This window comes from Chrysochloris asiatica, unplaced genomic scaffold (genome assembly GCF_000296735.1).
Source record: "Chrysochloris asiatica unplaced genomic scaffold, ChrAsi1.0 scaffold00337, whole genome shotgun sequence".
Taxonomy (NCBI): Eukaryota; Metazoa; Chordata; class Mammalia; order Afrosoricida; family Chrysochloridae; genus Chrysochloris; species Chrysochloris asiatica.
Genome location: NW_006408855.1, coordinates 2,177,011 through 2,191,685, shown reverse-complemented (window position 1 = coordinate 2,191,685; position 14,675 = coordinate 2,177,011). Strand labels below are relative to the sequence as shown.

The 14,675-nt window shown below is 50.7% G+C and overlaps 1 protein-coding gene across 1 annotated transcript in view; it reads left to right on the top strand.

The window, feature by feature from the left end:
- Positions 1 to 7: 7 nt before the first annotated feature.
- The window catches only part of SOGA1 (suppressor of glucose, autophagy associated 1), a 118,145-nt gene continuing 103,477 nt past the window's right edge, over positions 8 to 14,675 (top strand). The window contains exon 1 of the mRNA XM_006875728.1: positions 8 to 439. Coding sequence (XP_006875790.1) covers positions 293 to 439 — 147 coding nt within the window. The 5' untranslated portion in view covers positions 8 to 292. The remainder of the gene's footprint in view (positions 440 to 14,675) is intronic.

The window sequence follows — 14,675 nt, the reverse complement described above, 5'->3', positions numbered from 1 at the left end:
CGCGGGGCCGCGAGTGGCCGGGGTCCGTGCAGGGGTCCGCGCCAAAGGCCGCCCGCGGCCTGGAACCGGACCCCGGCCACCACCGCCTCCGCCCAGCCTTACGGACAGCAGCTCGGAGGTGTCGGACTGCGCGTCGGAGGAGGCGCGCTTGCTGGGCCTGGAGCTGGCGCTGAGCAGCGACGCCGAGTCGGCGGCTGGGGGCCCGACGGGGGCCCGCGCAGGGCAGCCACCCCAGTCCGCGCCGCTCGCACAGCAGCCTCCGCGACCGCCCGCGTCCCCAGACGAGCCGTCGATGGCAGCGTCGTCGGTGGGCAGTAGCCGCCTGCCGCTCAGCGCCTCTCTCGCTTTCTCCGACCTCACCGAGGAGATGTTGGACTGCGGTCCCGGTGGCTTAGTGCGCGAGCTGGAGGAGCTACGCTCGGAGAACGACTATCTCAAGGTGGGGTGCTGGTGGGAGGTGGTAGGGAACCTCGGGTGGCTCCGGCTGTCACAGCCCCGCAGGCCTGAGGCACCAGCTGGCCCACTTTTCCACTCAGCGGACAGGAAGAATGGACTCACCCAGACCCCATGGGAACCACCCCGAGGGCAATCTGGGGCTCTCTGCCCCCACTTTATCTGGGGAGCCTTCCCTTAAGGAGGAATCTGGATGAGGAGTTTGGCCCCAAGGCCCAAATAGTTCTGGCGTTTGATTTGGGGGAGGGGGCTTGAGAAAGCTGCTTTGGAGAATGCTTAGATACGTTTCTGCTCGGAACCCCAGGCCTAGAAGCCAGGCCTGTGGTGGCTCTCTTTGGGGAGACAGGCTTGGTATGCCAGGGAAAGCTAATTGTGTGGCGGCCCTGTAGGAGCAGCCGCGGGCCGTCCCTGCCAAAGGGAGGCCAGAACACCATCCTGAGTCGTTACCCAGGGCTTTCCCGGCGCAGGCCTGTCCCCGCCTGCCTTTCAGGGCGGGTCCAGTTTGAAAGCATGACATCTGGGAACATCCCCTTGGCTAGAGTCCGACTTCCGCTCAGTCTAACGGTTCCACAGCCTGGGAGGATGATGTCGTGGGAGAACTGGTTCAGAGACAGCTTCCTAAATCCCAGAATGACCCCGCAGGGTGAAGAGTACAGGAAGAAGGGTCATGCTTATTGTCTTCTGCCCTCTACACAGAATCCCATAGGCCTCATGACCAGAACATGCCCTTCTCATGTTCCCAGTGAAAAGGGAAGCCTCCGACTGAAAGGGGCATTCCTTTGGCATATGGGGACCTGAGATTTTCTGGGAGGCCAGGCTTTGCCTTCACTTTCACTGACATGACCACTTAGCTGGTCAGCCCACCACTTTGCACCATGCAACTTTAGGGTCAGCCCAACCCTTATAACTAACTCTATGCCTTGGCCTGGGAGACTGGAAACCTCAGGCTCTGCCACCACTAGCTGGGCAGGATTCTGGAATTGGCTGAATTGTTGCCTGTTCTGTCAGTGGATGCCCTGGCACAACCCCCAGAGTACCCCTGGCTGATAGCCATGGAGTTAAAGGCACTCTCCTGATTTATGTCTGCCCGGTGGCACTTACTTTGCTTTGCGCTATGATTCTTCTGACCAAATGGATTTCTCCCTTATTAGAATACTGCTCAACTGTGGTTCTTCTACCCCTTTTGTTTCTGTGACCCGCTGTCCAGCATGCATCCAGCAAATGCTTCTAGAATTTGAAGGTCAGCTTCTGAATTAGAATGAATCCACTTCTTCAGTCTCTAACATTTCTCCAGGCAAGGTCTCAGTTTTCGTATCTATTAAATGGGTGAGTTTTCTCAAAGGCTCTTTTGACTATAACAAATGGAGGTTCTGTCCCAATGCAATCAGCCGCTATAGCCTGTGGAATGTAAGTGATGAGGAGAGAGGGCACGTGGGGCTGAGTGGATGGTTAGATAAACCACACTGGGGAGTCTTTGGCTGTGCCTTTCTGATTCCCTTAGCTGCTTCCAGCACCTGCTGTCTGTGTTGTTCTGAACTCTGACCCTGAGCACCTCACCCCTACCTGGACCCCACTGCTAATGCCAGCAAGGAAGACTGAGTCATAGAGCCTTGCTTCTGGGTCTCTCTGGGTGCACAGTGCAGCTCTCCATCCCAGTAAGTTATCAGGCAGGGCATTGGATCTCATCTGCTACACCATCACTGTTGACTTGGGAAAGCATCCTAGGGGCTGAGGATTGATCCTAAATCTAAGAGACTAGGACCCAGCTGGGGACAGCCTCCTTTTGCCCCCTCTCATTCATGGTTCAGGTTTCGTTCTCAGGCCTTCAGGCTGCCATTGGGCCTGGGATCTGTAGGTGTCTGGCTGTGTGTGTGATCTGGGGCAAGTTTGTTAATAACCACTTTTGGATCTCAGTTTCCTCATTTGTAAAAATGTGATAGTAACAACTTCCAACCTTAATAATTAAGTGTGGTAGCTGTCATTACTGCTTTCATCAAATGATGGGACACTTTCCTATGTGTACCTAGCATGTGGTCTTGTGGATACTATGAGGTAGAATAGGTCCTCTGTATTTGAAGCAGGCCAGGCTTGCTTTTGATCGTTCATTCATTTATTCATAAACTTTTATTTAGCATTTGCTGTGTACCAGGCACTAGCACAGATCTGGGGATACAACTTCATGAGCTTTGGGTCTAGTAGGAGAGCCTGGGATTGGACAGTAGTCGTGCAGTAGTCACATGGTGGATCAAGATAGTGGTGGAGAAGGTTGCAGTATGCTGAGTGCAAGAAGGTAGGGGCTAATGTGCTCAGGGATGCCAAGAGCTGAAGGGCGAAATGGAACCTACTGAGCAAGGAACTGGAATAAGGACATTCCAGGCCAAAAGAAAAATTGGAAAGAGCTTATTCAGTTCAAGGAAAAACACTGAGGCTGGAGGGGGAAAGGGAATGGAGTGAGATGGGCGTGCAGAACCAGGGTGTGCTAATTCTCACTGTGTACTTATCGGGTCAGTCCCTTAACTTCTCTGAAGACTTGTTTGCTCTGACTGCCAGCTTCACAAAGGTGGGATGAAATGGAGAGAGACTATGGATGTGGACAATAAATGTAGGAGTTATACTACAGCAGTTAGTTTTTCTTTCCACCGATGTGTAGAATGTGGCCAGAGTAGCGAAGGGACTTGACCCATGTCCTAAGGTCAGGTCTCCAGGCAGCAGGGCTTGGAGTAAGAGTATATTCACTAATGACGTATTTCCTGTCCCTCTGGGCCACTTTACTTTCAAGATGCTGAAACTGAATCACCAGGAGAAGGACTTCTAATCCCTAGTGTATCCCCGCAAGGGCTTGTGCTGCTTGGGTTGAGGGGCAGTCTCATGGGTGACTCTGTGCAGTCTCACCTCCTGAGGACACCCTCAGTGGGTGATGCTGGTGGGTCTCCTGTTGATTGAGGCCAGCTCTAGTACCCACTTGGAAAAAGTACTTGCAACTCTCCCAATGAGAAAGTAGGAGGAGCTGCTACAAAGAAAGTAGTGAGCTCCCTGTCACTTGAGTCTTTAAAAGACAAGCTGGGTAGCCTCACCTTCTGGAAAAAGACATACAGTTTGTGGCAAGCAGCTTGCAAACTGTGCAAACTGCTAGTGGTTGTGATAACTTGAGGAGGGTTTGGGGGAGATGTATGTGGTGACCCCAGAGTACCTTCTAGCTGAGGAAGTCTGAAGGTTATTAAATTCTGAGGTTCCTGGATTCTAAGATGCAGATTTAACTGCATCAAAGACACAGCGACTGTGTTTGACCTCCAAAGCTCTAGTTGCCTAGCTCCCCATCACTGCTAATGCTCTTCTCTACCATGTGGTGAGGGTATGTTGGGAGCTCTTAAGGTGTAGATAGGAGAGTTGGAGCCCAAAGACCTGACTTTGTGGCCTGACTCTGCCACTTACTATGTGGCCTGGGCCTCTCTGAGCTGCATTTTTTCCATCTATAGAGTGAGGATGTTGGAACCTGCCCAGATAATCTCTTAGGATTGTTTTCAGGAATCAAGGAGGTACAAATGGGCAAGAAAATATTTTGCAAGCACTAACATCCTCCATTTCATGGGAAATTATTCTTAGCAATGAGCATTGAGGATGGCTGTGTGTTCGTTTTTTGGAGGAGCTGGGAGAAGGCAGAAGGGTGGATCCCCATAGATTTGAAATGTTAAGAAATGGGCTTCTGTGAGGATAGGAAGGTGTGATCACATCTACTCTGAGCCAGGCTGCCTTACTTCCCTGGAGGTTCTATACACACGTGTTTCAAGTACATTCACTTTCGATGTTAGCTCCACAAGGGCCCAGATGAATCACCGAGACCACCCCCTATCAGATTGGATCAAGGGAAGCTCCAGGTCATATAGTGGGAATTCCAACCCTGACTGGTCTTACTCTGTGGCTTGTGTTCCTTCTATAGTGTGACACAGCCATAAGCTTTTGGTTGCTAATAGTGTCTAGTTTGGGACACAGGTAGGTAAGAAGAATTCTGTTGTGTGCCAGGCTCTGGGCTGGGCCTTGTCAGGGGCACGTGCTGAATAAGACTTACTGGGATCCTGGAGTGTGTAGGAGCGGAGCTAGAAGACATGTTTGTGGATAAACCGCCCACCAGTGAAGTGGACGGAAGAATGATTGGGCACTGTGGAAATCCAAGGTCCTGGAGGAAGTAATGAAGACTTGGGTCAGACCTTGAAGGTGAGATAATGGTTAGGCTGAAGTCCAAAGTGCTAGGATATTAGAATTGGGGACCCCCAGACTACTGATCCTAGGACTTTTATGGTTCTTGTCACATGAATACTCTCAATGATTGTGCTTCCAGGGTACCAGGCTCTAGGCCAAGTAAGTCCTTTTCTCCTCACAGCAATCTGGTGTGGAGGATTTTAGTACTAGATTCATTTGACAGATGAGGAAGTTGAAGTTAATAATGTACCCAAGTGATACAGCTGATAGACTCAGAAACTTGTTAAATTTACTAAGGAGTCCCCCCCCTCCCAGCCTGTATTGCATTCTTTCCTATGCAAAAGACTGCCTTGTGCCTCCTCTCACCTGTGCCAGTTATGAGCTGAGTGCTGCCCAGTGAGCTACTCAGCCTTTCTGAGCCTCTATTTCTTCTGTAAAGCAGGCATGGCAGCCCCAGAGTCATGGGGACTCTTCAGTGGGATGATGCTGGTCACGTGCATAGTAAATGATGGTGTCTGTACCCACTCATTGTCCAGCCCTTCCATACTTCTCACAAGCATTCATTTACTCACTTGCTCATTCATCTCATATTCTCTGGGCATCTCCTGGGTACCAAGCTGTGTACTGCATGTCTGGATGCAGTGACCAGCAAGTGAGACGGAACTGTGGGAGGAGGGCTCCAGTCTGTCTGATGGTGGGCAGTCATTATGGGCAGCAAAGCTCCCAACTGGTCCTTGCCCTGAGTCCTGACCATCCCTGTGGTAGCTGAGCAGTGACCTAACCAAAACCCACTGCCATCGAGTTGATTCCAACTTACAGCGACCCTATATGACAGAGTAGAGCTGTTCCATATGGTTTCTGAGATGGTCAATCTTCGTAGAAGCAGACAACCTTGTCTTTCTCCCTCAGAGCTGCTGCTGGGTTTGAGCCACCACCCTTTTGGTTGGCAGCCCAGTGCTTAACCAATATACCACCTGGGTTCCTGAGAGAGCGCCTGTTGTTAAGTGCTGTCAAGTCGATCCCAACCCATAGCGACCCTGTATAGGGTTTCCAAGGAGCAGCTGGTGAGCTTGAACCACCCACCAGACAATTCAAACGATTTTGCAGTCTGACAGCATTAGCCCACAGCGCCACATCAGGACTCTGAGAGATCGCCTAGGGGCTGCTATAAGATCTGGGCCTTTAAGACTCTTCAGCAGCTTGTCTGCCCTGCGGGAGGGGCAGGGCTAGTGAGATGGAAAATGTGAGGCGGAGGCAGGAGGGGGACCACAGAGCTCCCTGGGCTCCAGCGTTATCTGGCACACTCTGTTGCAAACACACATACACATATTCACAGCTGTAGCACAGAGACCCACACAGCCCACACACAGGTTTCATGCACACATCTAATGCCATGCTTACATTGTATACTGATCAGGGTCACACCCAAGAAACACACAAACCCATACAGAGACACATCCTCCTGTCCCATCACACCTACCATTTCCAGACAGACACAGACAGCAATGACTTCCACCACGTAGTAAACCCCCATGCCCAGAGACACTCACACAGACACATCCAGAAATTGACACACAGCCTAGAGACTCCCCCGGACATATTGGGAGTGTGCATATATATGTAGGCACACATGCAAACCCACGCTGGATTATTATACACACACACCGTCATCCCACGGCCAACCTTGCCAGGTTGGCACAGAGAGCTCATCACCCAGTTACCCCACAGTCTCTTCCCCAAAGAGAGAGCAGAGGCTCTTGGATACCTACCCAAGGCTTGCAGACACCCATGAAAACATACTCACAGGCGTTAGATGCAGTCACACACACATAAGCAAGACACACTTACAGACCATGTCAGGCATGTAGTATTTGTCGATAGGAGTCACAAGCCAGGATATGCAGACATGCACAGACACACATGCAGTTGCTGTAACATTTCACCACCCCCACATACACACAGAAACACAGGAAATCCTGGTTCGTGTCTCCTTGGAGCTAATGTGTACAAACTCTCCCTGCTACTGGAAACAGTGATAAATGTGACTGAAGCTTGATGTTGTAGACTCTTGGATCTGGGGGTCCTAGGGGATGGAAGGGGCTGGTTTGTGGGTGGATGAGAGGCTGGAAGGTCACCAAGTCAGGAGAAGCTGCACAGCAGACCCCCAGGGTCCTGATGTCTAACACATGGGCCTGGGCCCAGTGGGGCTGACTTCAGTAGAGTGAATGTCAGGCCTGCCCACAGGAGAACCTGGCCTGGGCAACTCCCTTCTAATCTCCAAGGAATTTCCTGCTTGCCCTCTTCTCCTCTTCCTCCCTCCTACTCTTTGCTGGGGGCTGGTCAAGGCCATGCCACTCTCATCCCTAAAGGGTGCCGGGTTCTGGCTGGGAAATGAAGGAGGCAAGGGGGAGCCGCTGGAAGAGGTGTGGACACTCAGAGGAGTGGCTATCAGAGCTGGAAAGTCAGTCTCTTTGCCATCTCCTAGAACAGGGCCTCTGTTTCATTCTGCTGTACATAAGGTTGCTATGGGTCGGTACCAACTCGATGGCACTTAACAACAACAACAACAACAACAGGGCCTGGCTAACGGCAGGTGCTCAACAGCGATTCTTTGAGTGATTGAATGGAAGGCAGTGCGAGGACCTGGAGGTCAATAGCAGGCTTGAAATAGAAGAGCTGTGGAGGCAGTTATGGACGAAAGGCTGGAAAGGGGGGTTGGACCTGCATGGGAAGGGCATTGAATGCCAAGCACAGCGCCATGCACATCCTGCTGGGAAGGGCTCCTACTGATTTAGAACCAAGCTGGGAGCTGCCCCCTTTCCATGAATCTACAGCACTGGACACAGAGCCTGACCTGCCCCTCCCCAGGGCCCACAGAGAGAGGGGAGGAAATCTGTGGTCTTATGGACAAACACCACCTTGGGGGGTCAGGTCTGAGGCTAAACCTGCCTTTGTTCCCTTCTTGTATACCCTCACTGAGCCTCAGTTTTCCCACCTGTAAATGGGAGTGTCCATTCCTGTCTTGAGGGCACTAGGGAGGGTTAGAGTTCAGGTTTGTGGTACAACCAGCACTTTACTGGGCAGAGTGAGCCCCTCAGGGAGAGGGCTAAACTCAGTTGGCGGTAGAGACTTGGCCAGCAGCAAAGGTTATTTCTAAAGTCATTCCTGTTGTATCCCACATGCATCTCCTCATTAGAGGTAATTTTCACTGCCTTTTGGTGCCAGAGGGAACTTGGAGCTGGGGTTCGGAGAAGGGTAGGAGCTTGGGGTATCCTGGGTCACTTGGACCCTGGCAGTCCCTGCATGCAACAAGCCATCAAAGCATTTGCATTCATAGTGTCATGACACTGGCCTCCCCAAGAACTGGAAGGCCGACAGAGAAGGTGGGAGCACCAGGCCATCCCTTACTTCTCTGGACTCAAAGTTGCGTCAGACCACAAGGATCTGGAGCCAGGCAGATCGGGGCTTGAATCCTGACTCTGCCTTTGCCTTTATGAGCCTGTTTCCTCACCTGTAAAATGGGAGTCCTGGAAGTGCTTGCCTCATGGGCTTGCTGCGAGATTAAATAAGAGAGGGCATCTGTGTTGGGGGGAGAAGCCGGGACCTGGTCATAGCAAGGGCTCAACAGATGTCAGCCACTCGGTCATTATTACCAGGCTTGGCTCTGTCTCCCTCTAAGCCCTGGTCTCCTGGATGGCAGGGGATATGCCTGGCTCTGGGTGTGCCACTGAGGATTTTGGCACAGAATGGGGGCCTGGGAGGTATGCGTGGACTGAATCACGTTGTTGATATCCTTAAACACCCGTCTCTCCACTCCCATTCACCCCACCCCTAATGGCTTAGTTCAGTGTCCTTGAGACTCAATTTGTTGTTGTTAAGTGCCATTGAGTCAATTTTGACCCATAGCGACCCTGTATAGGGTTTTTGAGGAGCAGCTGGTGAGCCTGAACTGCCGACTTGCAGTTCAAATGACCTTGCAGTCTGGTGCATTAACACACAGAGCCACACCAGGATTCCTGAGACTCAATAACCTGATGATATTCCTTTTCTGATGGAGGACCATCTATGGGGTTTCTTTTTCTAAAACCCAGCTGAGTTAGCCTCCATTGCCCAGACTATAAATAGAAACTGTTTCCAATGGGAAAGAAGTTTGGGGTTTCCCTAGGTAGGCTGGAAGGAACCCTGATGGCACAGGGGTAAAGAGCCCATTTGCTAAGCCATGCAGGGACTCCATGGGAGAAAAGACCTAGCAGTCTGCTCCCATAAAGATTTCAACCTAGGAAACACTATGGGGTGGTTCTACTCTGCCTTATAGGGTTGCTCTGAATGGGAATCTACATGAAGACTCAACAGCTAGGCTGGATCAGCTAAAAAATCTTTACTCTCATTTGCCCTAGGCTTTCTTTGGATCCTTTGGGCCAAGAACTGTTACACCAGCCTGCCCCTCCCATTCCGTCCCTTTCCTCAGTCCTGCTTAAGGCGAGAGGCTGAGCAGCATTTGTGGCCCTGCCTCTCTTGGCCTTGCCTCACCCCTGCTTCACCCAAGCTCCCCAGAGTGCTTGGCAAGCCCCAGCCCTCAGTTGCTTTTTCACATGCCCTGTGCCTTCCCACCGCAGGGCCTTTGCACTTACAGTTCCCACACCCCTGCTCCTGCTAAGCCTCCACCTCTGGGCCCTCAGCTCCAGAAGCTCCTCCTGGGCTTCTCCACGCCAGACATCTCTGAGCTCCTTGTAGGCTTGTTTGGGACATTTGCCTCAGTGGAAATGAGATTATGGAATGGGTGAGTACAGGTTTCCTACCTGCAAGAGGGCAGTGGTCTTGACTGTCTTCTTCGTCACTGTGTCCTCAGTGCCTGGAACAATGCTGCTCACAGGGTAGGTGCTCCGTACACTTTGGAGAAGTGAGGAATCTGTACAACCCTTCATGACTCTCACCTCACCAGGTCAGGCCTTAGCCCCCTCTTTTTACACAGGTGCAAACTGAGGCTCAGGGAGTTCAAAGGTCACACAGCACGTATGTGGCAAGAGACAGAAGGACTGGGGTCCTGTGGGGGAGAGATGAGATGAACTAAGGCTCAGAGGTATGGAATGCTGGGGTGTTCCAACCCTGAGCCATTCCCTGGACCTCTCCGAGCCTCACTTTCCCTCCATAGAGATCCCAGAACCCTGTCCTCTTCCTACTGAGAGCTTTGGCTGTAGCCCAGTGGCTGTTTGGGGGATGTTTTTAAACATGTCCAGATCCAAAAGCTGCCTTCCTTCCTGTTCACACAGAAAGGACGAGACAGACACTGTCAGGCACCCTGCTGTGACTACCCCCCACCCCCACCCTCAGAGGCAGCTAGGGCTACGGAAGTTGATCTGCTCTGTCCAGGAGACCTTGGCCTAGGGCCTGGAACTGTTGAGTGACCAGCTAGGCCTGGCCTTGGTGAGCAGTGGTCTCAGGCATCTCCTCATCCCCAACATGGACACATATGGATACACACACATTGTTTACCTACCAGACCAGAGTGAGCATCAGCGGCTGACTTTTTACTGGCTGTGGGGCCGTCATCTTCCTGAGCTACAGTTTTCTCATCTATAAAATGGGAGTAAGAATAGCACCTGCCTCAAAAGGATTGTTATTTATATGGAATACTGGACAGTCAGTACTCAGCCTGGTATCTGGAGGTCTGGTGACACAGTGTTTAAAACATCTGTTTGCTAACTGAACACACCAGCTGTGCTGTAGGAGAACGATGTGACAGTCTGCTTCTGTAAAGATTATAGCCCTGGAAATCCTGTGGGGCAGTTCTACTTTGTCTTAAGGTTGCTATGAGTCAAAATCGACTCACAGCATTGGGTTTGGTTTTGTAGCCTGGTGTCTGATTCTGCCTCATGGTAACCCCATGTGTGTCCTAGGGTGCTCCATAGGGTTTTCGGTGGCTTATTTTTTAGAAGTAGATCACCAGACCTTTCTTCCAAGATCCCTCTAGGTAGACTGGAACCTCTAGCCTTCCAGTTAGCAGTTGAGCGTGTTTACCATTTGTACTCCCTGACACATGGGAAGCCCTTATAAATGATGTTGTTCACTGACGTCAAATCAGTTCCGAATCATAGTGACACTGCATAAGGTTTTCAGGGAGTGGCTGGTGGGTTTGAACTGCTGACCTTGAAGTTAGCAGTCCAGTAGATTACCCTACAAAGCCTCACCAGGACTCCCTATAAATGGAAGCTACTATTGTTGTTAGTATCCCATTATAGAGACCATCTAGCATAGTCTCAAATCAGGCTCGAGTTTTGACTGTGCCATTGAACCTGAGACCTTGGGCAACATATTTGACTTTATCAACCTTGGATTCCTCACCCGCCAGTTGGTGATTGCAGGTTGCTCTGGGATACGGTGCGATGACTCACACTGCCAGACATGTGCCTGGCACAGGGGGAGTGCTCAGGGTGCAACTTGGCTGTTGTTTTGTTGTTGTTGAAGAGGCATGTCCAGGGCCCTAGGTTTCCCTCCTTATTCCCAACCAGAGAAAGTGAGACCCTGAGGTCACTAGAAACAGGTGTTCTCCGTGCCAGCTGTGGCATGATGATGCCTGGCTCTCGGCATCCTGGCCCCCCCCCACCTCCACCGCATTTGATACCCCCAAAACTAGAGCCCAGCGTCCAACCAAGAAGGCTAAGCTGGACTGAACTCTGGGCCAGGACTCAGTCTTGAGTCTGGAGACAATTTGCTGGCCCCAGGCCTTCACTAGGCCTCAGTGTCCCTCTCTGTGAGGGACAGTCTTTAGGGCCTCTTCTCCCCACTACTGTGCCCATAGTCTTTACATTTGAGCTGAGAGGAAAATGGGACTTTGTAGTGTCTCCTGCCTTTCTTGGGGACCCAGGTGCAATGATCTCATCTGGAGGCTTGACAGACCCCCTGGGAGATGGACAGAAGGGATGGCAGATGGCTCCCTGGCCTCTCTGATGGGGCTGCCATACCACCCCTGTGTTCACTATGGGGCCACCTGCAGGTCAGCCCTTCTGGGGCTGCAATGAGTGGCCAGAGCCAGGGTGAGAGACAGGTGGTTCAGAACAAGGGTGGCAGATGGGCAGGCAGCCTGGGCCTTGGCCCAAGGGAGAGACTGTGGTGGCCAGGGCAGCGGGGAAGAAGGCGGGCCAGGTGGAGGCTCTTGCTTCTCTTTGGGGGTGGTTGCTGTCCTGCAGAGTAAAGGGTTTGGTCCGTCAGCTCTGCTCAGTTCTTCCTGAGTCTCTGCCTAGTGGGTGGTCGGACTTGTGTTTGGATTCTGACAGGGCTGCATCCTGGGAGTTGGTGGTCTAGGATTTGAGATCTGCTAAGGAGTCGTAGTGTGGCATTGTGGGTTAATGCACTGGACTGCAAAGTCAAACTCACCCTATACAGGATCACTATGAGTGAGAACCGAGTCTGTAACACTTAACAACAACAGCAACCACGTGGAGTCTGTAAGATAAAACACTGGACTGCAAAGTTGACTAGAACTGCAGGGTCAATGGTTCAAACTCACCAGCTGCTCCTTGGAAGCCCTATACAGGATTGCTGAGTCGAGACTGACTCATGGCACTTAAAAACAACAGTGGAGTCCTGGTATGGCGCTGTAGGGGAAACAGTGGACTGCTGACTACAGAGTCACCACCTGCTCCTTAGAAACCTTATATGGGGTTGCTATGAGTTGAAACTGACTCGATGGCACTTAACGATGAGGTCCGAAGTCTCCCTGGACACTGGTGTCACAGAATCTCAGAATGAGGTCCAGACATGGACAGTGCAGATCCAAGTGGTTTTCTGCCCCTTCTCTCTTGTTTTTACTGGTAAGTGCTGTTGAGTCAATTCCAACTCATAGTGACCTTGACATAGGGTTTCTGAGGTGGTAAATCTTTATGGGAGCAGAAAGCCTCATTGTCCTGCAGAGTGGCTGGTGGCCTTGAACCAATGACTTTGTAGTTTGCAGTCCAGTGCTTATCCTACAGAACCACCCATCTATTTACTGAATTGATTACTAAGCTGTTCCTTTGTGTGCCAGGTACCAGGCTAAGCGCTGCCCTCCTGAAGCTTACATTCTGGAGACAGAACCTGACATTATACAAGTAATCAGACAATGGATAAAATAATTAGTTTCACAAATAAACCTGGGTTATGTGTTGGATTGTGTCTCCCATTCTAAAAGTATTTAAGTCCTAACCCCTGAAAAGTACACGTGGTGGCACAGTGGTTAAGCATTTGGTCAGCAGTTCAATCCTACCAGCTGCTCCGAGGGACAAAGCTGTGGCAGTATTCTTCCTTAACGGCTTGGGAACCCCTTAGGGTAGCTCTCCTCTGCTCTATAGGTCACTGTGAGTTGGAATCAATTCAAAGGTCATAGATTTCGTTTGGGGTTTAACTAAACCCTTGATATCTGTGACTATGATCTTGTTTGGAAATAAGTCTTTGTGAAGCTCTTATCAGTTCAGTTGTCATGAGGTCATAATGGGCAGAGTGGGTCTTACGCCACTTTGAGTAGTGTCCTATAGAAAAGGAGAGACACAGAGGGAAGATAGATGAAGAGGAAGAGGAGCCTAAAATGGCAAGGTGTGCCTGCTGTCACCAGAATTAAGAGGGAGACATGGAATAGTTTCTTCCTCAGAGCCCTCAGAAGGAATTAACTTTGACTTTGGACTCTTAGTCTACAGAACTGTGAAGCATTGGATTTCTGTTCTTAGAAAGCTACCAGTTGATGCTACTTTGTTATGGCAGCTCTAAGACACTAAGCCTGGGATCCTTTCTACAGGCTTAGGTAGATAGTAATACCCCTAGAAGAGATGTTGAGCAGGAATCGAAGCCAGTAGTGTTGAGACGGAGGACAGGGAAATGCAGGCAGAAGGAATAGCACATGCAAAGGCAGACAGGTGGGGGCCAGGCATGGGAGCTTGTGAGAGCTGAGGGAAAGCTCAAGTGGCTGCAGTGCCTTTAATGAGGGGAAGAGTAAAGAGAGAGGAAGATGAGAGGTGAGAAAGGGTCAGATCAGGTAGGGCCTTGTATGAGGGGGCTTCAAAAGTTCATGGGAAAGTTCCATTACTATCATTACTGTTTTTAAAGCTTTTATTGTGAATTGAGTGATAGTCTACATGGCAGAACATCAGGTTGGCACTCAACCAATCTCATCTTGCTTCATTGTAATGATTACACAAAACCACGCAGGAATGTATAATCATTTAAACAACCAAAGAGTGCATTTTGCAAACTAGCCCCCTGCCCATCAGTACAGAGCCTGTCTAGAGTCCTCTATCTCTCCATGCCATCGTCTTGGCCTCCTGTGTCTCTGATTCTCTGGTTAGGATCCCACGTTCTGCCCATGCTCTCCCCTCTTGTTGGTCCTAGAGTCCTCTGTTCCTGGAATGTAACATTAACTTGTTGTTGAGGGTTTCCAAGGAGTGGCTGGTGAGCTTGATTCATCAACCTTGTGGTTCAAACTGACCTTGCATTCAGTACATTAACCTACAGCACCACACCAGGATTCTTTTTGTTACACTTCTACCATTACAATTGTGACAATTGCAGTCAGTCATGATAACAATTGTTGTTGAGTGCCATTGAGTCGGTTCTCACCCATAGTGACCCTGTATAGGCTTGCCAAAGAGCAGCTGGTGAGCTTGAACCACTGACCTTGCAGTTCAAATGACTTTGCAGTCTGGTGCAGTAACCCACAGTGCAACACCATTTGTTGTTGTTGTTAAGTGCCATCAAGTTGTTTCCGACCCATATCGACCCTGTATATGGTTTTCGAGAAGTAGCTGGTGAGCTTGAACCTCTGACCTTGCAGTTCAAACAGCTCTACACCATTGTTGTTGTTAGGTGCCATCGAGTTGGTACCGACCCATAGTGACCTTATGCACAGTGGAACGAAACACTGCCCGATCCAGAGCCAATCTCACTGTTGTTGCCAAGCTTGAGTCCATCGATGTTGCCACTTGGCCAATCCATCTCGTTGGGGGTCTTCCTCTTTTTCTCTGACCCTCCACCTTACCAAACATGATATCCTTCTCCAG